We start from the raw sequence: 25,379 nt of genomic DNA on the forward strand, positions 1-25,379 counted from the left end.
GCAGTGGCATCACTTCATGGGCGCCGCCATTGATCGATTCCCATGTGCGCCGCTGTCTTTCCGTGTGCACAGCTCCGGTAACGTGAACCCAATATATCAAAACGCAGCTGCTGTTAAACACAAACGATGGCAGACGAGGCCGGCGACGCACCGAACTCGGACTCCGACTTCGAAGACATGGACGACGGGGACGTCGAGGACGATGACGACATGTCGGACGGAGGCAACGTCGGTGCCCCAGGTGCCGGCGCGGCTGAGCGTCGTGTTTACGTGCCCGGTACCACTACGTCGAACGAAGACGGCGAGGAACTGGAGTGCGATCAGTCGGCATACGTTGTGTATCACCAGGCCACCACAGGTTTGTCGAAAAAAAGAATTTTTTTCTTTAGGCGATCTTCGCTTCACGCAGGTTATCAGTAGTCAGTGCTGAGAGCAGTTCGATTCTTTCCTATTGTGGATGATGCGCTGCAGCACTCTTTCTATAATATTTGGTAAGGCATACCTGTTCACCTTGCTTCGCTGTTTGGCCGATTAACGGCGGTATCAGGAAAAGAGTTGATTGATTGATATGTGTGGTTTAACGTCCCAAAACCACCGTATGATTATGAGAGACGCCGTAGTGGAGGGCTCCGGAAATTTCGACCACCTGGGGTTCTTTAACGTGCACCCACATCTGAGCACACGGGCCTACAACATTTCCGCCTCCATCGGAAATGCAGCCGCCGCAGCCGGGATTCGATCCCGCAACCTGCGGGTCAGCAGCGGAGTACCTTAGCCACTAGACCACCGCGGCGGGGCATTCAGGAAAAAAGTGTGACTTGGGACAATCACGTGAGGGCAAGGGAACATCTTGTGGTAGTTCTCTTAACATAACACCAAAGCGTCAACAACTGAGCCATCATACAATAATGGGATGTGTTGCCACTGAAGTTTGAAAGCCGATTTGCCAAGAACCACGCACACAACGCACCACCGTGATGATGGAGTTATGCTCTCTAGCTCAACTCTCCACTTCACTTCACTTCACTTTATTTCCATAAAGACCCCCGAGGGGGTATTACATAAGGGGTGGGTTAACAAATAAATTTTTTTTTTATTGACACGGGTTTTCATTGCGAAAGACGTGCAGACAGTTGGTCGAAAAATGTTGATGGACAGGAAATGGCCACGACGTCGTGGGGAAGATCATTCGAGTCGTTTGCAGTCCGTACAAAAAAGGACATAGAAAAAGTGGTCGTTCTAATGCGTGGACGGGCAACTTGAAGTGGATGTCTAGTGCGGTGGGATATGCGGGCTGGTGGAACAATGTAGGGATGACGGAATGGGCTGTGAAAAATTTTCTGAAACAGGCAGTGGCTGGAAATGCGACGGCGAACGTCAAGGTTTAAAAGAGCAGATTCTTTTTTGAGGGATGATACACTAATATTATACGAATACGAAGAATGAATGAACCTAGTAGCACGGTTTTGAACTGCCTCAAGTGAGTCGATGAGATATGCTTGGTGTGGGTTCCAGATTGCAGAGGCATATTCCAATTTAGAGCAAATAAGGGATTTGTAGGCCTGTAACTTGACGTCCTGCGGGGCGTGCCGAAGGTGACGTTTCAGAAAACCTAGGGATTTGTTTGCAGATGATCTAATGTTGGTAACATGCAGGCGCCAGTTAAGATCATTGCACAGGGTGACACCGAGATACTTATATGATTGCACGTGTTCGAGGGCGACGTTAGCGATTGAGTAAGGGAACAAAGAGGGGTTGCTACGGCGGTGGAAAAAGACTGTTTTACATTTGTTAGGGTTAAGTTTCATAAGCCAGCTTTCACATCAGTCCTGCACGTGGTTAAGGTCATCTTGAATAGCGGTTTGATCTGTCGGGTTAGTGATTGAGTGATTGAGTGCCGCAGCGTGTTGCTACAAGCGCTTCGGTACAAGCGGCGTGAGACGGAAGGCGTAGGTAGCGGAGAAGGCGACAGGCGGGAAGGAACAGGCGAGAAGGGAGGTCAGGGGGCCGCAGTGTCTGGCCACAGCACGGAGGCTCCGAGAACATACAGCTCGGTGGCGCAGCAGTCATCAAGCAGGGCAGAAACACAGGACAGATGGCAGAAAGAGAAACAGGTGAAGCAAACAGGGGCGCCATCACAAACAGGAAGCCAGAGATTGGAGCGTAGAAGGGTCCTAGTGGTGGGGGACTCTTACGTGGCCAGGGTTAGGGATGTTGTCTTCAAGACAGTGAAGGAAGATGGGAGAGTCAGGGTGGAGGCACAGTCAGGGAAGAGCTTGGTGAATGCACTGGCCAAAGCTCAGGAGGTTGTAGAAAACAGCATTGAGGGCAAAAATCTAGTCAATATTCATGCTGGGCTCAATGATGTGTTGAAGGGCAACGATCAGAACCTTCAGAGAAAGAGGATGGGATGTGTAAGCTCCGAAAAACCTCTGGGAGTGTGCATGTGACCATATGCACAGTCCCAGAGGTCTGGGGGCAGCCTCGTGGGATTGAAAGGAGGGTAGTGGAGGCCAATTGTGTGATCAAGGGTTTGAGCCGGCAACTCGGATACAGCGTAACGGAAGTTAACTAAGACGTGTACGAGCCCGGCGCTCGCCCCTTTGCACAGGATGGCATTCACTACAGTGGAGCAACGGGCAGGAGGGTCGGTAACAGAATGGGTCGCCAAGCCATAGCTTTTTTAGGGGGACCCAGAGCCCTGAGGCCAACAGTGTAGCCAAAGACGGACCTAAAGGGGCACAAGGGCCGAGCTAAGTCAGACGTAAGCTATATTAACATGCAGGGTGGCAGGAATAGGTTAAAGTGGGAAGAGATAGAAGAGCAGTTGAGGCAGGAGGAGCTGATGGTATATGGGGTTGTGGAGACACATCTTCGGTACCTGGAGCAACCACCCTGCAATCCGGACTACGTATGGGAATATTGCAATAGAACAGAAGGCAGCAAAAAGGGGGGTGGAATTGGTGCATTCATACATAAAAGCATGGGTTGGTAAAGAGTCAAGCAGGGATGCAAGGAACATTTATGGCTAAAAGGGAAAGTGGCAGGGCATATGACACTCCTTAGTTTCGTGTACTTGTGGACGGGAGCAAAGGCCAGAGACGAAAACCAGTCAATGGTAGAGTGTATATCAAATGACATTCAGGAGTTAGGAGGAGAGTGCGAGATAATTATATTAGGAGATATGAATTCGCACATAGAAGATATAGATGGGTATACTGACTCAACAGGCAAAATGATCATGAATATGTGTGAAAGGCATGATTTGATCATTTGCAACAGTACCGAGAAGTGTGAAGGTCAAATAACATGGGAGGTAGAAAGGCTGCAGTCAACGATAGATTACGCACTGTTGTCACATAGGATGTATGATAAGCTCAGGGGAATGCCCATAGATGAAGGTGGCTCCAGAAGTCTGGGTAGTGATCGCAAACGTATCAAGCTAAGTTTTGGAAGAGCAGCGAAAGTGGGAAGGAGACAAGATGAGCAACTACAGGAAAATTTTCATTCAGAAAGGCAAATAGAAATTGCTACTAAACAAATTGAGAAAGTAACCACTGAAGATAATAAAACTGTGTGGACATACACAAATCTAACTAAACTGTTTGGGCTAGAGCTTGCTAAAGCACGTGACAAGTCACCCCGGAAAAGAAGACACAAGCCCAAGAGTTGGTGGGATGAGGAAGTTAAGAGAGCCATAGCAAAACGTCAGGAAGCCTCTAGGGAACACAGACATGCTAAGCAATGGGGTGAACCGACAGATGATGTTGAAAGAAAATGGGAAATCTTTCTAAGCTCTAGAAGGGAAGCATCCCTCCTGATCAATGAAAAGATTAGAAGAAAGGGTGCTCAGTGGCTGGCAGAAGTACATAAAAAGGACAGAAAGGCAGCTGCGAAATTTTGGAACCATCTAAACTCCCTAAGAAATGAAACAAACCTAGAGCAGAGGTTTATAACTACAGATCAAGGTGCTAGGCTAGAACGGGATGAAGCTATTGAATATATAAGAACAAGGGGGACAGAAAAATTTCAACAAAGAAGTGCCTTATGCACCACAATAGACAGGGATGGATCAAGTGGCACAATGGCTCCATTTTCACAACGAGAGTGGGAAAGGGCTGAGAAGAGAGTTTCAAGTAGTACATCAACAGGCCCAGATGGCATTCCAATTATGCTGATAAACATATTGGGTCCGAAGTCTTAACAGACTTTGAGAGAGGCAGTGAGCAGAACAATAATCGATGGTGAAGTCCCTGATAGATGGAAACTTAGCAGGATGAGCATGATCTATAAAGGAAAGGGGGAGAAAGATGACATAAACGAATACCGTCCTATAACAGTGACATCAGTGGTCTACAGGCTGGCGATGCAGATTATAAAGGAAAGACTGCAGGCATGGATAGAGGATGAGAGGGTGCTGGGGGAACTGCAGAATGGGTTTCGGAAACACAGGAGGTTGGAAAACAATCTGTTCTCACTGACGGAGCGCATCGAAATAGCAGAAAAGGAACTCAGGCCCCTGTGGCTAGCATTTTTGGATATCAAGGGAGCGTACGATAGCGTGGTTCAAGAGGACTTGTGGGGAATACTAGACACAGTGGAAGATGGAGTCACTAATCTTTTAAAGGAAATCTATAAAAGTAACAAGGTAGTTATAAATCGGGAAAAACAGGTATCCAAGCCCACAGAGGTGAAACGGGGACTTAGCCAGGGGTGTGCACTGTCACCCTTGTTATTCATGATGTACCTACAAGGATTAGAAGCCAAATTAGAGGGAAGTGGACTTGGCTTCAACCTCTCTTTAGTCCAACAAGGAAAACTCATTGATAAGGCACTACCAGCATTAATGTACGCAGATGATATAGTGCTAATGGCCGACAACAAGGAAGATTTGCAGAGATTGATGGACATCTGCGGTAATGAGGGAGATAGGTTAGATTTTAGATTCAGTAAGGAAAAAATCAGCAGTCATGATTTTTAATGATAACGAAGGTAGTGAGCTTAGAATACAGGAGGTCACGCTAGAAATAACAGATGAATACAAATATCTGGGCGTATGGATAAGCAAGGGGACCGAGTACCTAAGGGAACACGAAATATACGTGACGACTAAAGGTAACAGGAATGCAGCAGTGATGAAAAATAGGGCACTGTGGAATTACAATAGGTATGGTGTTGTGAGAGGAATATGGAAAGGGGTCATGGTTCTTGGGCTGACGTTCAGCAATGCGGTCTTGTGCATGAGATCAGAAGTTCAAGCAAGATTAGAAATTAAGCAACGTGAAATAGGTAGGCTTGCCTCAGGAGCTCACGGGAATACACCAAATCAGGGAGTACGCGGTGATATGGGATGGACATCATTTGAGGGCAGGGAAGCTAGCAGCAAGATAAAATTTGAGAAGCGATTGAGAGAAATGGGGGAGGAGCGTTGGGCTAGGAAGGTTTTCAGCTACTTGTACATGAAGAATGTCGATACAAAATGGAGGAAGCGAACCAGGAAATTGACTGGTAAATACTTAGAAAACAACAGGTGGCCAAACCAAAGAGAACTATCGGTTAAGAAGAAAGTGAAGGAAACGGAGACTGACATGTGGAGAATCGGCATGATTAAGAAGTCCGCACTAGAGATCTATCGAACTTTTAAGCAGGAAATTGCCAAGGAAAGGATCTATGATAATACTCGGGGTAGTTCTCTACTGTTTGAGGCCAGGACAAGAGTATTGCGAACCAAGACATATCGGGCCAAATACGAAGGGGTAGACACAGTATGCAGTGCGTGTGGAGAGGAAGAAGAAACCGCCGAACACTTGATAATGTTTTGTAAAAGGCTTCACCCTATAGTTCAGGATGATGGCGCAGAGTTTTTCAAAGCACTGGGGTTTAGGGACAGGGAGGGCAAAATAGACTTTAAGCGGGTAGACTTAACAAAAGGAGGTTATCTGATTGGTGGCTAAAGTCAAGGCACGAGTGAAAATTAAACCCTTCACTGCAAAGTACGAATCCTCAACCTCACTATTTAAAGGAAAAAAAAAAGATAAATCTAATGGTTAGTTCACTAAGTATTACGGCTAGGTGGCGTTAGCCACCGCCCGATCTAAAGGGTACAGCCACATCCATCCATCCATCCATCCATCTCAATTTCTAGGGACTTTATTCCTTTGACGTGTGCAGTCGAGATCTGTGGCCTCCAATCACGATTGTTGTTATTTGCTGCACTTTCAGATGTTAATTAAGGACCAAATACTTCTTTGTACTAATGCGTCACTTGCCGGTTTGCTTGAATTGCAAGCTTTTAGCGTGAGCACATTAATGTTGAGAACTTATCTGATGCATTGCATAAGTAGAAGTGCAGTGAACTGTAATCAAAAGAAAGTAACTGCTACCTATGAAGTTCTTGGCTTGGCTTGAACAGCCACATCAGTATCATATTGACGCAAGGCAAACGCAGTATTCAAACTACGCGCGCTAGTTCGTGCGCCCCCCAAGAGATCAGCGGCTTGATGATCAAACAAAAAAAGGCCGTGACGGCGCACGCCTCCTCAGCACAGAATTTTGACGAAAAAGAAGTGGTGCACCGCTCGAGGGTTTTCTCGGAGACTGATCCCTTTTTGCTGATCGCCTGTTAGAGACGCCGCTACATTTTCCTTTACTTTTCGGGCACAAGTTCGCCCCAGTAAACAGTTATTCGTACACCATTTGGATTGTACGTAACAATTCTGGTGGAGGTGCTGGGTAATGATCCCAAACCCGGTTGGACTTCGAGGAAGCAGCCCGGAACCACGAGCAGTCGAACCAACCGAGCTCACGCCAGTTCATCAGCGCTCCAGCCGTCGTCTACGTGGTGAGCCGCCGGAATTTCCCCTGCCACGAGAGCCCAGAGTGTCTCCAGCTGTCTCCGGTGAGAGTACCGAAATGTCGTCTCAAACCGCTGCCGCACACGCCAATTCGTCTCCAGTCGCTGCCACGCACGTCGTGGTCGATGAGCCACGGACGCCGGACCCTCTTCATGGCGATCCTCATGAAGACGCCGAGGATTGGCTGGAGGGTTTTGAGCGCGTCGCCAACTGCAACGGATGGACCGAAGAACGGAAGCTCCACCGAGTTTATTTCGCATTGCAGGACAGCGCACGAACGTGGTTTGAAAACCATGAAGGTACCATTCGATCGTGGGATGATTTCCGACGGGAGCTACTGGCCACATACCCGAGTACAGACCGCAAGGAAAGAGCTGAAGCTGCCTTGCAAGCAAGAAACCAGCGCAACAATGAAAGCGTCGCAGTGTACGTGGAAGACATGTGCCGGTTATTCCGCCGGTCTGATCAAAATATCAGCAAGGACAAGAAACTTCGGCACCTGATGCGTGGAGTGAAGCAGGAGATTTTTGCTGGTTTGCTCCGATGTCCCCCGCGGAACGTCACTGAATTTCGCACCGAGGCGACAGCGGTTGAAAAGACTCTGCAACAGCGAGCGGGGCACTACAATCGAGATGTTGACGTCGCATCCATAGACGCGGTGTCAGCAGTCTTCGGGAATGGCATCGACGTATTACGAGAGCTCATTCGATCGGTTGTTCGAGAAGAGCTCCAGAAGCTAAACGGCAACCCCTCAACGGTCTTGTCATTAGCGGAAGTTGTTCGGGAGGAGGTGAGACAGGCAGTCCGTGAGCAGCAGCCACAAGCCCAGCCTGTTCAAGGTCGGTTCCGATGCAGCCCGCAGTCTCGTACGCCGAGGTACTGAGAAGCGCCCCTGTACCTCCTTTCGTCGCCCCTGGACCTCCTTTCACCGCCCCTGGACCTTATTTCGCCGCAGCAAGCACGCATCTGCCGAAACCTCGATTTACGCCGTCCCCAGCCGAGACTAGGATCCGAAAAGCTGATATATGGTGCACTCCTGATCGAATTCCGCTTTGTTACCACTGCGGCGAAGCCGGCCATCTTTACCGGATGTGTGATTATCGCCGAGCTGGACTTCGGGGTTTTCCCGTAAACGCTGCCTGTCCACGGAATGGGGAGCGACCTTTTGAAATCGAGGAGTAGTTGTCAACGCGTCAAGGTGCTCACTCCTCGCAGCAGCATCAGTCTCGGTCGACAGCGCCACTGAGGTATCGGTCACCAAGTCCGCGCCCATCTTCAAACTCTCCGAGGCGACTTCCCCAAAGCCCGCTTCGGGAAAACTAGAATCGGCGACCTGGGGAGGTAAGGCCGCTGCCGATGCAAGAAAACAACCTCCAGTGCCGATTTCAAAATGTGATGATGGACACGAGACTACGTGCGGAAATGGTAACGTCGCTTCTGATTTGTCGGTAATTATAGACGGCTACGAAACGAATGCTTTGGTAGACACAGGCGCAGACTATTCCGTCATGAGCAGGGGACTTGCCAGAACGCTGAAAAAAGTGCTGGCCCCTTGGATAGGACCACAAGTGCGAACCGCCGGGGGACACCTTATCGATCCGGCAGGCATGTGTACCTCTAGAGTCGGGATACGCGGCTTCACCTACGTCGCCAGCTTCATTGTCCTGTCGGAGTGTTCAAGAGATGTAATTATCGGAATGCACTTTTTGCAGGCCAATGGTGCAGTGATAAACTTGCAGGAAACGTGCGTCTCGTTCTCGACGAAACACGCCATCGCGACATTCGAGAGTGAAAAACGATTCAATGCGCTCCAGATTGCAGGTGATGATGTAACAGTACCTGCAAGATCCATCATCGTTGTCACCATAAAAAGCAATGTGTACAACGACTATGAAGGAATGGCAGAAAGCAATACTGGGCTATTACTCGAGAAAGGGATCTGTGCAGCAAGAGGTATTGTACGACTGCGTGATGGGTGTACGAGTGTCTTCCTGACAAATTTCCGAAATGAGGTGCAGCACCTTGCGAAGGGAACTGTTGTTGGTCACTTGCACGACTACGTTCCGATTACGGATTTGAATTCTTCCGAGACTGCACCACTGCACCATGACGGAATAGATTCCATACTCGCATCTATCCACATCGAAGCAGCCCTATCACCGAACCAGAAACAAAAAATCGAGAGCCTTATACGGGAGTACGCCTCATGTTTTTCCACGTCATCGAAAGTGCAAAGAACATCTATAATCAAACACCGCATCATAATCGATAAATCTGTTAGACCTATTTGCCAGCACCCGTACCGAGTGTCACCAAAAGAGAGAGAAGTCATCAGAGGCCAAGTTGAAGAAATGCTCAGGGACGACGTAATTCAACTGTCGGCCAGCCCATGGGCCTCACCTGTAGTACTGGTAAAGAAAAAGGACCAGACCTTGCGCTTCTGCGTTGACTACTGAAAATTGAATGTCGTCACAAAGCGGGATGTCTATCCCCTTCCAAGGATCGATGACACCCTTGACAGACTACGAGACGCGAAATTCTTCTCCTCTCTAGACCTCAAGAGCGGATACTGGCAGATAGAGGTGGACGAACGAGATCGCGAGAAAACTGCTTTCGTGACCCCAGATGGGTTATACGAGTTCAAGGTACTCCCATTTGGCCTTTGTTCCGCACCCGCCACATTTCAGCGGATGATGGATACTGTGCTGTCCGGGTTAAAATGGCAGTCCTGCCTTGTTTATCTCAATGACGTCGTGATCTTTTCGGCCACCTTCGATCAGCATGTGGAACGACTACGGACTGTGCTCGAAGCGATTAGTTCAGCAGGGCTGACGATAAAACCCCAAAAGTGCCATTTTGGTTTTCATGAACTGCTTTTCCTCGGTCATGTGGTTAGCTCTGAAGGCATTCGACCTGACCCCGAAAAGACAGCAGCTGTAGAAAAGTTTCCTAGACCGACAGATAAAAGGGCTGTGAGACGATTCTTAGGACTTTGTGCCTATTACAGAAGATTCATCAAAGATTTTTCGAAGATTGCGGAGCCACTAACCCGACTGACGAAAGAAGACACGCCTTTCACCTGGACAAGCGAGCAAGAAGAGGCGTTCAATGAGCTACGACAGCGACTCCTACACCACCCCGTCCTGGCACATTTCCACGAAGAAGCCGAAACAGAGATTCACACGGACGCAAGCAATTTGGGACTAGGCGCCGTCCTTGTGCAGCTGCAAAACGGAGAGGAAAGAGTGGTCGCTTATGCTAGTCGCATTCTATCGAGAGCGGAAATAAATTATTCGGCGACGGAAAAAGAATGTCTGGCGGTAATATGGGCCATACAGAAATTCCGACCGTACTTATATGGTAGACCATTTCGAGCAGTGAGCGACCATCACTCGTTGTGCTGGCTCGCAGGCCTAAAGGACCCTTCTGGGCGACTTGCTAGATGGAGCCTCAGGTTGCAAGAATACGACATAACAGTCGTATACAAGTTGGGTCGCAAGCACAGTGATGCTGATTGCCTGTCACGCGCACCAATGGAATCTGCACCTGTGGAAGATGGAGACGACTTTCCGTTTCTCGGGGCCGTCAGCACCGCAGACATGACTGAATATCAGCGATCTGACGCGGAGTTGCTTAAACTGATCAAGCATCTGGAAGGGCAACCCGTGCGTGTTCCTCGAGTTTTCGTCCGGGGATTGTCCTCGTACCTCATGAGAAATAACGTTTTATACAAGAGAAACTTCGAGCACAGCAAGGAAAAATTCCTACTCGTCGTTCCTTCGGCCTTGCGACCCGAAATCCTGGAAGCCTGCCACGATGACCCAGCAGCAGGACACCTCGGAGTGAGTAGAACATTGGCTCGCATCCGCACCAAGTACTACTGGCCAAAGTTACTGGATGCTGTACAGCATTATGTAAGGACATGTAGAGATTGCCAGAGACGCAAAACGCCTCCATTGAAACCTGCAGGATTTCTCCAACCAATCAAACCACCTGAGTCTCCGTTTGAACAAGTAGGATTGGATCTACTTAGTCCATTTCCTACGTCATCAATGGGCAACCGATGGATAGTAGTGGCGACAGACTACTTAACCCGGTATGCCGAGACAGCCTCTCTCACCAGGGGCACGGCTGTAGAAGTAGCTGAATTTTTCGTCACTAACATTGTACTACGGCATGGTGCCCCAAAGGTGGTTATCACGAATTGAGGAACTGCATTCACAGCCAATCTGACACAGTCCATTATGAAACTTACCCACACAAGTCATAGGAAAACAACGGCTTACCACCCCCAAACGAATGGGCTAACCGAGCGACTCAACAGAACTCTAACCGATATGTTGTCCATTTACGTTGACTTGGAGCACCGTACGTGGGACAAGATACTACCGTACGCCACTTTCGCTTACAATACTGCTGTGCAGGAGACTACTAAAGTGACGCCATTCCAGCTAGTCTATAGTCGAGTAGTTACCACACCATTAGATGCAATGCTGCCTGTAGGCGACAATACAGAGCACAAGCCTGACATCAGCGAATTCATTCAGCGAGCCGAAGAAGCACGGCAGTTGGCGCGACATCACATAAAACAACAACAACGCGTGGATGCAAACCGTTACAACCTTCGTCGGAGAGGAGTCGACTACGCACCAGGCGACCTAGTTTGGGTTTGGACTCCCGTGCGGACGCCTGGCCTTTCCGAAAAGCTCATGCGCCGCTATTTCGGCCCTTACCGAGTCCTTCGTCGCGTCAGCTCCTTGAACTACGAGGTGTCACCAGAAGGATAAGTCAGCTCATCAAGATGCCGAAGGAGCACAGAAATCGTGCATGTAGTCAGAATGAAGCCATACTATGACAGGCAATGAACATCGAACTATACACACCCGATTATGAGGAATACCTATTTCTCCAATGGAAACCACGCATTCAGACCATCTCAGCAACACTGCTTTTACGCATCGGGACGATGCGTTTTTGGAGGAGGGATAATGACGCAAGGCAAACGCAGTATTCAAACTACGCGCGCTAGTTCGTGCGCCCCACCAAGAGACCAGCGGCTTGATGATGAAACAAGAAAAGGCCGTGACGGCGCGCGCCTCCTCAGCACGGGATTTTGACGAAAAAGAAGTGGTGCACCGCTCGAGGGTTTTCTCGGAGACTGATCCCTTTTTGCTGATCGCCTGTTAGAGACGCCGCTACATTTTCCTTTACTTTTCGGGCACAAGTTCGCCCCAATAAACAGTTATTCGTACACCATTTGGATTGTACGTAACAATATTATACAACCATCTTATTGAGATAAAGAGCTGTTTTTCTATTGTTATGTGAAGGCACACAGATGAACAAGGCATATTATTAATATATTTACACTACGCCCAAGTGTAAACCTAGATGGAGGAGAGCGCACCGCACACTCCAAAGTTACGTCATTTTCTTTGGTGCCTCTCTTGCTGCTTAAGTGTGAAATAGTCTTACAACAATTTGTATGTAAAATGCGGCGCATTGCACCCCGTTTTTAGAGCATGGTATCTATTTACATGGTAACAATGCCCCGAGAAGTTTAATTGCATTAGTTTCCTGGTCAGGGGTTAGTCAAGACCAGCTAGTCAACTTGCATTGCGTATTGCATTGATGGAGAGAGGAAAATCATGACAGCTGATGGCTTGTGCTCATTTCCACTTATCGCTTTCTGAAAAATAGTTCAAGGGAGACATGTTACATTAGAACATTGTCGCCAAGCATCAGTTACTGCAACAGTGAAAGGCAGTGCAATTTGGTGCTGTTCCGTTCATGTAAGTGTGGCTAAACACTCCTCTCATTAGAGAGTTGCCTGTAAAACTTTTTTCATTATCGCTATACCACAAACTCTGTAGAGGTGAGCATGAGAGGGTGGGGTTGGAAGGTGGTGCCATCTGGCGGTGCTGAGACGAACAGGGCAAGCCTAAAGTTGTTACTGCAGGAACCTAGTGCATTCTAATTTTCTTCTAGTATGAATTCTCAGCAGCAGCCTAACACTGCATGAGCTTCCCTCTTCAACTTTTTCTTCAAGCAAACTTAGTGTTAGCAAAGACACAAGTCTATTGAGCATCACAAGATGCCAATACTATTGCCCAGAAATCCAGTATTCCCTCAACCCCTATACGTTTGCCAGATAAGCTGAAAACTTCCGCTATTTAAGCAAAAACAGAGCGGATGAAGATGGCATGCGCTGCTTACAGTGTTGGTGTTCATATCGCAATTAAGATGTTTACACTTTAATTACTGTGATTAACAATTTCTTTGCAGTCGCACCATGTCTGAGCTTCGACATCATCAAGGATGGCTTGGGTGACGACCGGGCAGACCAATTCCCCCTCACCTGCTACCTTACCTCCGGCACCCAGGCCGAGCGCTCTCACCTGAACCACCTCATGGTGATGAAGATGAGGTGAAAGGACTTGCCTTTTCTTTTATGTATGTCACCCTAGTCACTTCACATCAATCACCAAACTTAATATGAAAGACACAGACCCACTTGCTAACAGTTGAATTTGTCCATGACCTTTCTTATTGCAGTGCAGTTTAACTTAGTTCTAACTTATAAGTGGCCCCGCCGTGGTAGTTTAGTGGCTAAGGTACTCGGCTGCTGACCCGCAGGTCGCGGGTTCGAATCCCGGCTGTGGCGGCTGCATTTCCGATGGGGGCGGAAATGTTGTAGGCCCGTGTGCTCATATTTGGGTGCACGTTAAAGAACCCCAGGTGGTCGAAACTTCCGGAGCCCTTCACTACGGCGTCTCTCATAATCATATGGTGGTTTTGGGACGTTAAACCCCACACATCAATCAATAACTTAGAAGTGTGGCAGCTTGGGCTAGTTGGTATGGCATGACGATAGTTATAGCACGAGAACAAAACGAAGACACAGAGACAAGAAGGACACGAGCACTCGTGTCTTTCGTGTCCTTTTTGTCTCTGTGTCGTCGTTTTGTTCGCGCGCTATATTTATGTTAGTTTTAACGTCACTTTTCACAACGTCGTGGCCATGCATCACATACTTGAAAACTGCATATAATGAAGTGTGTTTATGCAGGATTTCAATAAAACAAAGTTTCAGTACTGCCTCTGAGGAAGATTCCGGTAATATCAAACTTCTGCTAGGGCCAGCGGTCATATGGGGTGGAATTACATAAAGTACATAATGCAAGTTACTGGTTACACTGAGAAAGCACGACAACGTGATCATATCTATTTACATGCCTTTACAGGCTTTGTTATTAACTGTAGTAGTTATATGAACGCTTGACTCCACATTGGATATGCTGGTAGCGTTAATGCTAACTGGATGTTAATTATTTGCCATGCAGCAACCTGAGTCGAAACAGGGAGGCATCACAAAAGGACGCCGGCGATGACGAGGACAGCTCGGACAGCGACGACGAAGACTCTAAACCGGAGCTGGAAACTGCTCTCATCCCGCACAATGGCTGCGTCAACCGTGTCAGAGTGCGTAGCTTTGTAATCTTGTTTGAAAAGCCTATTTTGCGAGTTGATTTACTCTAGGAAAAAAGTTGCTAATGAAGGGGCCAATGTGACACCAACACATGGGTGGAGAATATTGCTTTAAAATTTAATATTTTCAGTTCAGCTTGGTAATTAGGTAACATCCAGAATTCCAAAAGATGCAATAGCCAGGGTTATAACTAGGGGGCTGTTTAGGGGATCTTGACGCTTCCCAGATTTTTTTTGCACTTTAAATTCCCAGGTGATGCTAAGCTTACATGCCTTCACAGTGACTATGAGCATAAGTTTACCAGGCTAAGTCAAGCCCAGTCAGTGTCTCTGCAACAGCAGGCATCCTCAGTTCTGCACTCTCTTTATGCACGCGTTATATTGTTTACCATGTTTGCAGTGCCCAGACAGTCGTTTGCCCAAGCAGGCTTGGCAGTCTGAGAATTCACTAAAATTAAATTGGTAGACGCCGTGAACGAGCACCAAGAACTGTTAATATTAGTGCCATCATTCCAGGTTACCAAGAAATATTATCAATTAGTGCCATCATTCCAGGTTGCTAAGGTTGGTGAGAAGACCCTGGCAGCATCGTGGTCGGAAAACCGTCGCGTCTACCTGTGGGACCTCGCTCGACCTCTCCACGTGCTCGACCATCCTTCGGCCATGTCGTCCTACGTGCGCAACCACGAGGCTCCCAAGCCCATCTTCAACTTCGGAGGTCACTTGGCCGAGGGCTACGCCGTCGACTGGTCGCCAACCAAGCCAGGTCAGTGGGCCGGCTTGTTCGTCGCTTATCCCTGTGTGTACAATTGTCCACAGAAACTTCGTAGGTGAGTCACGCACCGAGTATTTCTTCGAATGGCTCTAAATGCAACGTGCACATTCGTGAAAGCTTCCTGAGAGGAGGACTGATGGTCTTTCAACTTCTTTGTGCTGCAGAGGATAATTTTGCTGGCGATTCTACAATGTTCGACTTGCTGTGTGGCAAAACAAACATTAAACGTTTTTTTCTTTACTCCAAATCAGTACACTCAAACCTCGATATAAACGAACCTGGATACAATGAATTAATTTTTATAATGAAGTAAATGAAAAAAAGCTCTGTCATAGATATATTGCTACAAATTAATATTTTTAACGAATTTTTGTACATAATAAAGTATTTTTGTGGCAGCTGTGACTGTTATAAGGAAGTTTGAGTGTATAACCAAAAAAGAATCTGTGCTTGCATTTTTGCTCTAATGTTTGATTTTTATGCAACACTGAAGGTGACTCATAGTAAAATAATTATATATATAATTATGCATTCTAATGATCAATTACTGAAACTCACAACACCACTCATTCTTCGGTTTTCTTTTTTGGAGTATAATATTGTGTGCCTTGGAATTATGCGATATCAATTTGATGCACCTGCAGACAGTGCACCATAATTATAGATAGGTACTAGACCTTGCTCAAAGTTTTCATGTCATAAATTGATGATGTGAAAAGAAGTTTCCAAGCCACGAAAGGATTAGTCAGTCAATTACTTGATCAGAAAGTATAGAAATAAGGTGGCGATGGGCAATGCTATCGGATGCGTTTGAAAAGTACAGAAAAATGGCATTTGGTGACAGTTGTTTACATTGATGTGTTGATCGTATGTAAACTCCAGTAACTGTGTTCTGCAAAAAGAACATTCCCTGAGGCCATGTTATTTCTGAAAGACAGAGCTATTTTTTTCCGAGGTGAGAGTCGAGTGTTCAAGAAGCTTCCAAGACTCAATGTTGGCAGTAGCGGGCAAAAGTTTTCTGGTTTACGTTTATCTTCAGTTTTAAACATATAAAAATCTTCTAGTCTAGAGGCGAAACACCAGACAATAAGCACTGTTTAAATATATAATGTGGTCCTGGAGACTGTTTAAATATTTGTGTGTTCTTCAAGCCGGATACATAAGATATTTAGCAGTTATTATTTTACTTTTGTTTTGCCATGTTGCTGTCACTTGAGCTGTGACTGGACCTATTCATTTGCTTAGTAGCCGTTAAGAGAGATGTGGCCTGAATCTATTTTGCCGAATATTAGCATGTGGTTTCACAAGAGTGTTGTTTAAAATTTAATGTGCTGAGCAAGTTGTTGCTGGCTGCGCTAGCATGAGATTTTTTTAGTTTGTGACAATACTATTCTCTACATGCTGGTCCTATAGAAGCATTGAGCAGCGTAGGCAAAACAGAAAAAAGAAAAAAAATTTGGCAGATCCCATGTACCTTGGGAATCAATGTTATGCGGAGAGAAGGCGAATGTGTTTAATTTTTTTATTGAGCAAGATGTTATAAAGTGGGGCTGTATACTAATCCATGCACGCACATTCGTTGAGCAGCCAAATATGTTTTATATTAGCAGTTGTTTACAGTTGCATAACGATGCACACATCAAGATGGTAATTAGCAACACCAGAAGCGGTAAGCTGATATGAAGCGCTGGTGTTTGTGCTGGTGTTGGTGCACGAGGATGGTAGCCCTCAACACTGCTACACAAATCAACTTCAGCGGATGGTGCCTAACTACAATTGATGTTAACTCGACGTGACGGCTGTATCATAGGAGTACATATGTAATGGTTATGAAATCAGATAGCCAGTTGTGCAACCACAGTTGATGTTACACAAACATTAGGGTCTATTTGAAAAGTATAACTGAGGCCTGGTGTGGCTCTATGTTAGAATACTTAATTGCCATGCAAAGTGCTAGGGTTCGATTCTTTCTGGGAAACCGAGATTTATTGTTTGCATTCGTCCAATCAACGATGCCTGTGGCAGCTTTTTCTTAACGCTCAAGCGTTGAAGTTACCCATGTGTGCTCTCGCTATTCCTGGGTAGATGTGAAATGTCTATCACCTGTCGCACAAACCCACATACCAGTGGCACATACCTGCCCCCGGGTATGTGCGACTGTTTTTCCGAAAGTGTTTGATAACATGTGTGACGAGATTGTGACATTACAGTCAACTGCCGTTTTTTCGGACACCCGAATTTTCGGACATGCCCGATAATTTGGACATCTTCAGGGCACCGCCACGAGCCCCATAGAATCAATGTATAGGGAAGTCTGAAATTCCGGACGCTCGAACCCCCCGGAGTCCAATTTTCCGGACTTTTTGACGCGACGGAAGGTCAGAAACCACCACTGACCACCCGTGGAAACAACCACAACTGCGTCACACGCGATTACGATCGCATAAATGAGTGCGCCGGTCTACTGTTGCGGCATCTGTTGCTTGGACTCGTTGATTGTTAGCCGAGAAACACACACGGCCTCCGAGATTTCTAACACTGGTTGTGTTTATCGTGCAAGGGTGTTTCGCTGACAATCGAAACTATCCATCCGGAAATTTTTCGGCGCCAATAAAGTTCCTTTCGCTTTAGCGCTTGTGCTCGTGCGTGCCACTCTGGCTTCCCGCGCAGCGCTTTCGCAAAGCGTTTCGAACCAGATTTAACCGTCACACACTGGTTTGGTCTGGCCACGCTGGCTATCTTGAATGTTCACCAGCGCCACCTCCGGAGTACTCGAGGCACCGTCGCGCCGATTTGTTTACGCAGCCCACATGGTGTTTGGCTAGCCTAGTGTGTAGTTGTGCGATCGTGTAAAGTGTGCTCTGCAACGCTAAGCCTAGGTGCTTCGACACTTGTCAGCAAACTCCTTTGTTCACATCTTGAGGATAATCTGAAACTTTTGTACCGTTCAGTAATACTCAACCGCATGGTGCTATGCTCGGAAAACTTGAAAGGCTACAGCGTTGACCTTCGGTCTGCTGTCCGAATGCTTGCGGACGCATGAAAGGCAGTAACGCAAGACACGCTTCGCATCTGCTTTCGCCACGCGGGCTTCGTACTCGACACAGAGGCAGCAGACTTGCCTGAAAAAAGCAACAGCGTGACTTACTTGTGCCCTCTCATGGATGATATTATCAACGACCTCCGCTCTGCTGGTGCTTTCATGCCCACGGAAATAACTTTTGAGCGGTTCGTCGATGCTGACAACGAGCTCGACTTCTGCACAGAGCTAACCGACGACGAAATAGTCAGTCAGGTTATGGCGGATTCAAACAACTCCGATGTCGAAAAAGAGGAACCAACACCTGCGCCACCTACGAACGCCGAATTGATGCGAGCATTGATGACGCTGTCATCAGTGTACAGTGATGACATGAACCTTGCTCAGATCGAGGCGAATGTGATCACATGCTAGCGGAACGCCGTTCAAATATAGATTAACAAGTTTTTCAAGCCACTGCAGCTGTAACACCGGCTGCCCTGATGGCACCCGCTGTCGGCTGCATGCATTTTGTTTGAACGGCTCTTTTCAGAGCCACCCCACTGATGCTTTGGCAGAGTTCCGGAAGTCTGGCACTTCGACCTTGACCCTCTTGATCCGAGAAATATCAATGAAATGGTGCGTTTTTTTTTGCTTGCATTGAAAATTATCAGTAAAGTAATGCGTTTTTTTTTTTTTTGTTGTTGCTTGCATTCATTTTTTCGGACTGCCCCAATTTTCGGACAGTTTTTCACTCCCTAGAGGGTCCGAAAAATCTGCAGTTGACTGTATTCATGTCATGACCAGCGCGTCATATTCGTCAAACCATTTTACCCTCCCATACAAATTTTAATGTACCCAGAGTTGAAGGGGTGACCGCGAGAGCACCCAGACGTAAGCGGCTAGATAGACAGACAAGCGCCAAAAGTGCTTGCAGTTCGCTGAGAAATGCTTCACACTCGAAAAAAAGAAATCTGGCCACGTATATGCGTGCTTCGTGGCAAATCTCGTCAAAAGACGATAGTCTTCTCTCGGTCTTTTTTCGTGCATGTCGCATTGTTAGTGCGGCCTAAAGAACAGTAGGGTCTTTAGAATAACGTCTGCGTATTTTTTAGTAAAAGAACAGTACCACTTGACCCTTTCGTTACTGTGCGAAAATGATTGTTTCTCATATGTCTAGGGAAGATCGCTTTTGCCAGTTTGAAAAGCACTCCAGTTTGAAAAGCACTCATACCAAACTTTGCACAACGAAATGCTCTTCCCAAAAAATATATGTTGTAGAGCAACAAAATTATTTTACAGTGAATAAAAACCTGAAAAGTGTTGAATTTTTGGTCGCCAGCTGGTAAACAGTGGATTAAAAAGTTCTATATATCCAAAAAAATTCAAAACAAACAAGATTCAGAATGTACATTTTGTAGATTAATGACCCAGGAATAGAATAAAAAATAATGAATGTTGTACAATATGTTTCTCTTAACATAGACAAAGAAAATCAGAACCGAGGTGCTGCTTCGTTGCTCATGCCGTGTGGTGAAGCAATGCATGGTTTTCCGTGAGACACATGTGTAGTTGTACACTTTCTCAGTAAATCTTTGTTCTCTTGCGATAAGAGTCTCTAGGTGTTCCAATAATATAGATAGATAACCGTGATCTGAATAATGCCTCAATAAATGGCACGTCCAATGAACTTCACTAATAAATCTAGCGTCACCTCTTTCTATGAGCCATCTCACTCAGCATAGGTTGGAGTTTTAATATATGCATCCAAGCATATTTATTTGCATTTTAGTGCATATTGTATTAAGGAAAGGACAATATTGCACGCTGTTCTAAATTGTTTTGCGCTGCTCTGTAGTCACCGTCAAGATGTGCTCTGGGGGCCTTCTTGCCGTTAGGAGAAGCTCTGCAGCCAGCCCCAGCACACCGCGCTCCAGCGAAGTATGGACCGCGCATGTAGCCAGAGTAGCTATAAGATTGTGCGCAAAGGTCAGAAGCTATACGCAGTTGTGGCGGAGGAGACAACTTGAGGCCGTAAACAAAACAAATCCATGAAAGGATGTGCATGTCTCAGGCTGACACAAAACACCATCTCCATAAAATTTGAAGCTGAGGTGCTGTTATCGTCGAACTCTCAGCTCGACCTCACTCAATTCAGTTTGGAGCAGTGCATGTTTTTTTGCAGCGCTGGTGCGCACCCATGCGTGCAAGACGACGATGTCATAAGAGCGACTAGTGACACTAGATGCGACCTTGGTTCTGATATAACACTGCAAGCAAAACCAAAGCTGCTGAAAACTGTCGGAGAATGCCACCTTGACACTTTAAATGCGCAGTATACGTTTGTGAATACTTTTTGTAGAACAAATTTTCCCCGACTCCTAGGAACAGCTCATTATTGAATATCTGGCAAAACTTTCTGGCAATCATTACTGCTCAACATAGTCAAATGGCAAAGCTGACACTTTAACTAGATATTTGGCTTGCAAAGATTCTTTTCATTACAGAACTTCGATGTTGCTGTAGTATAATCACGAGGGGTACGCACTTCTGTCAAGCTGGCCAGCCTAGTGCACTTTTTCAACAATGCACGCACATTAGTTCGTGCTAAGGTCTGTAAAAAATCACATTGTTGCCGAAATGGGCCAATTCAGATTTATTCTTAAAGTTGAGTGGCTGGACTAACTATTAGAAAGTGCTGGGTGCACGATAAAGAAATTTAACATGCCAAAATCGATTATCCAAAAGCGTCGATCACCGGGGATCTATTTGAATAGGTGTGGTAACAAAAGAGTTAATACTTATGTATTGCTGTTGTACCTCACATATACGTAATATTTGTTTTGTGATCGACTATGCTCGCAAGTATGAATGCAGCCACGAGTTCATGATGGCTGGGTGTTCAGCAAGTGCTTAAACTTTGGCTGAATGGTTTCGTGTGACAGACAGAAAGACAGACGTAGACTGAAATTTCTGCATTCAGGTATCCCAAGAAAAACTATTGTTAAAAAAAAAAACAAGAGTATATGTCGTGCCTTGCAGGTGTACTAGCAACTGGCGATTGCCTCAAGAGCATCCACCTGTGGAAGCCGCAGGAAGGCAGCTGGCATGTTGACCAGAGACCTTACACGGCGCACACGGCATCAGTTGAGGACATCCAATGGTCTCCCAATGAAGCCACGGTAGGGCATTCGATGTTGGAAGTTTGAGCATCGTAGACTGCTAGTCTGTTATAAATCGTAGTTTGTGTGCCAGGGAAATGGGACGTCACCTGATTCAGTGACATCTTCAATTCGTCACGTTATGTGATGGAGAGTTTGTCACAGATTGTCATTCAGAGCGCTTCAACTCGTCAAAATTATTCAGTTTGTTATGCAGTTGAACCCCTTTATACAAGACACTGATGCAGGAGACCAATGGGTGTAATAGACACCACTGCGCCTACATTGAAATCTGGGACGATAGCAAAATGCACACGTGGTAAGAAACACCTCGTATAAAAAGCAGGAATGACTCTCAGGCATGTGTCTATTATAAAGGGATTCGACTGTACCAGTGTCACATGCGCACTTTTTTTCTTGCTCAGGGCTGGCATAGATTGGGCTGAATCCAGATCAGACGCTGCTGTTTGGTCACTTATAAATCGCGATCAGGTTCAATCGGGTTTGAGACGGTCACGATCTGCACACTGTGACGTGGCTCCCAGATTCGGATTTTGCCGATGTCTGTGACAAGCTAGGTTTGAATTAGTTGTTCACCCTGGAACAGCGAGCATTGTTAAAATTGTGATTAAGAAATTCAGTTCCGATCTGCCCCAGTTGCAACTAGATGTGCCTGCGTGGCACTGGTGTCGTATTACGATGATGTCCATCATAGGCACAATTGGTGTAATGTCGTTAGGTTGCTTCGGCATAGAGATTTTATTGCAAAATATGCCATAATTGCCAATGTCCAGGTTTGAAAGAGCTCTGTTTCTGCGCTGCTTGCGTTAGTTTGACATGCCACCTGTTCTTTAAAATTAAGCCAGGAATAGTGCTTTTGCATTATCTAATTTGGTGATGACAATGCATCTGCCACCACATTTATGTTTTCATTCACTCCATCTCCGGATGCCCTTACGAAAATGTTTCAGTGATCTGTGTACGCTTTGTTAATCCTGATTGGAGGTACACCCGAAGCTCATCCTAACAATGTTGTATCTTACAAGAAAATAAGTTTTGATATATCCGAGGACTCGCTATAAAGGTTTTTCCTAACACTGTATCTATTGGAAGAATGATGTCTGAGTGTACATCAAAATTATTATTTTCTTTTTGTATTGCTCAGTTTTAGTGCCCTCGTAAACATTCTGGAGATGGGGGGCAAAATACTGAGAGCTCAGTAAACTCCGTGCATATGTGTGTGCGGAAGCTGGCAATCATGAAATTAGGGTTGCCGCACTAAACTTCGAAAACTGTACTTGACAACCAGTTATTTGCGCTACACGTTTCAGGTCATGGCGTCTTGCTCGGTCGACAAGTCCATCAGAGTATGGGACGTCCGTGCAGCGCCCCACAAGGCGTGCATGCTCACGGCCACCGACGCCCACGAGGCTGATGTCAATGTCATTAGCTGGAACCGGAAAGAGCCTTTCCTCCTCTCCGGCGGAGATGACGGCGCCATTAAGGTTTGGGACCTGAGGACCTTTCAGGTTGGTGTCCTCTTTTGCCCGACAGTGTCAAGCCAAGGTTTGTGTGTTAGTGAAAAAATCCTTCAAACACGAGGTGTCGTTGGAGCCACCGTAAGCATATTTGTTTTCATTAAAATACACACTAACCTCAGTGTAACGAAGACGGAAATAATGAAATATTGGTTATAGCGAAGTAAATGAAGAATAGCTCTGCAATAGATAAAGTGTTAGGAATATAACGAACTTTCAGATGTAATGAACCTATTTTCTTGCAAAATGCAACTTTGTTATAATGAAGTTTGAGTGTAAATGCTCTTGTTTTTTTTCAGCTGCCTAAAAGAAGTCAAATCCGTTTGTTGAAATGTTGGCCTCAGCGACACCACGTGTGCCAAGGATTTTATATCTTATCTCCATCGAAGCTTGAGCGCACTAGTCTCAGGCGCCGTCTTCCTGTTGGGCACTATAGTTTTTTATGGTCTTTAGGTAGGCATTTCGAACTGACACAAAATCGTTCTGAATTAACGATGCTAGCATTAGTTATACAATGAGTTAGAGCATTTACAATTTAATTTCGGTATTACCAGACACACAGTTACAAACTAGTGTAAAAAAAGAAAAAAGTTGCGAACTGAACTTTTGCTCTCAGGGGTCCTTTAACTGCCAGTGACGTTCCGTTTGGGCTTGTTACAGGGTGGGCGCCCCGTCGCCACCTTCAAGCACCATCTGGCTCCGATCACCTCTGTGGAATGGCATCCAACGGACAGCACAGTCTTCTGTGCCAGCGGCAGCGACGACCAACTCACCCTGTGGGATCTGGCGGTCGAGCGGGACCGCGACGCAGAAGGTGCTGCCGGGGACGAGGAGAACGAGGATGAAGCGCTGCAGGGGCTGCCTCCGCAGTTGCTCTTCATCCACCAGGGCCAGAAGGACATCAAGGAAGCGCACTGGCATCCGCAGATGCCCGGCCTCATCCTGAGCACCGCGCAGAACGGTTTCAATGTGTTCCGGACTATCAGTGTTTGAGGAGGAGATGCGACCACAAAGTGGAGTGTGCCGTCTCGTGGACTCGGCTCGTGGCAACAAGTCGAATAGTCTCGGGGGTCTGCTATAGTTATTGCTCAAAACTACGAGACTAACCAATTTGAGCATAGGCAAAAACACGTGCTCCTAATACCAAACGCTCTGTGTGTTCTTGGCATGCCTTGCTGCTCCAGTCCAGTCTTAAGGTTTGTGCAGTAACTCTAGCATGTTTAAAGGGACACTGAAGTCAAATAACAATTTACGTCAGCATGAAAGCTCAATGTATGACAACATCTAAAACGACAATATTATCAACAACAGTGCCCTACTTACTGAGGAATTAAGGTAAGTGCACAAAAACACATGTGCCGCAGTGGGACATTTTCAATATGATCCCTATGACATCAGACGGACCCCCTACATTAATCACTAGTAATCGATCTAACTGCACTAAATAAAGAGCCTTCCATGCATCAAGAGATGCAATAAAATGCTCCTTGTTCATTTCTGTTTCATTTATAAAAAAAAGAACCACCGGACGTTACTGTGAAAAATGGCACGAGTGGTTCAAAAATTCAATTTTCGCGTGGTTACACAGGACAGGTGGTACCATGTAGCGGGGCGCATTTGAAGCAAAAGCGTCTGCAATCTCGAAGCCAATAGCGGGAAATCGATCAATGGCGGTTGTTGCTGCAGGGGCTCCCGCTGCTTTCGGTCTGCTGCTACTGGCGCAGTAAGGCCAGACAACATTGTGCACGGCAACAGTGACGTGAGACGGTCCGGTCTATCCGATTCTTCGGGCGGGTAACTTTAAGTGCGCTAACCCGATGCAGAGCACTAAAACATAACTTTATTTCAAAATAGGCCCTTCCTTGGCACGAAAGTAACACTGCGAGGTTTATGGACCGCCATTTCAACAATCAATGTCGCCTTAATAGTTGGCTTCAGTGTCCCTTTAAGCACCAGCTACCCCATTGCGGAATTGGCCTTGTGGTCTAGTTAGTTGCTACATTGTGGTCGGTCGATCCATCAGATTCACAGCATCCCCTGATGTTTATTTAAAGACTCCACAACTTCTTTTCGATGATGTCATCCCCTGCTTATATATAAGCAGTTATATGAATGATTTGTAAGATTGTTGTTGTTTTAAATGAAGATAGTACTGCATGACGCAATCCAAACTAGCACGGGCAACGAATATGGTACTTTTGTGTGGCTGCCGTATTTTCATTTCGTAAATTTGGGGCCCCAAAATGGTACTTTAATGCAGCACACGCATGAGAAAAATGAAGGGAAAACAGGGAAGCAAGTTTTAGCTAGCATGTGCTTCATAATGTACATTCTGGCAGCAAAATTATTACATACATTCGGAATCTGGTTTATCAGATGCTTTATATTTAAAACCCACACAATTCCTACCGCCACTCACCCTGGTATTAATAAGATATGCAGCGACTGAAATTTTGTATACACCTAGACCTCACTATAATAAAGACCAATATAACGAACTAATGGTTATAACAAAGTAAATGAAAAGTAGGCCTGCAATAGAGG

The 25,379-nt window shown here is 46.2% G+C and overlaps 1 protein-coding gene across 1 annotated transcript; it reads left to right on the forward strand.

The window, feature by feature from the left end:
• Window positions 1-2: 2 nt before the first annotated feature.
• On the forward strand, window positions 3-24,318 carry l(2)09851 (WD repeat-containing protein 1 l(2)09851). Its single transcript, XM_037430942.2, has 7 exons — window positions 3-358; window positions 13,140-13,281; window positions 14,198-14,336; window positions 14,898-15,108; window positions 21,179-21,318; window positions 22,629-22,826; window positions 23,496-24,318. Exons 1-7 carry the CDS (start codon window positions 127-129, stop codon window positions 23,826-23,828), a joined length of 1,395 nt encoding a protein of 464 aa, XP_037286839.2. The 5' UTR covers window positions 3-126; the 3' UTR covers window positions 23,829-24,318.
• Window positions 24,319-25,379: the final 1,061 nt, after the last annotated feature.

The sequence above is a fragment of the Rhipicephalus microplus genome, chromosome 7 (assembly GCF_043290135.1).
Source record: "Rhipicephalus microplus isolate Deutch F79 chromosome 7, USDA_Rmic, whole genome shotgun sequence".
NCBI classification, from domain to species: Eukaryota; Metazoa; Arthropoda; class Arachnida; order Ixodida; family Ixodidae; genus Rhipicephalus; species Rhipicephalus microplus.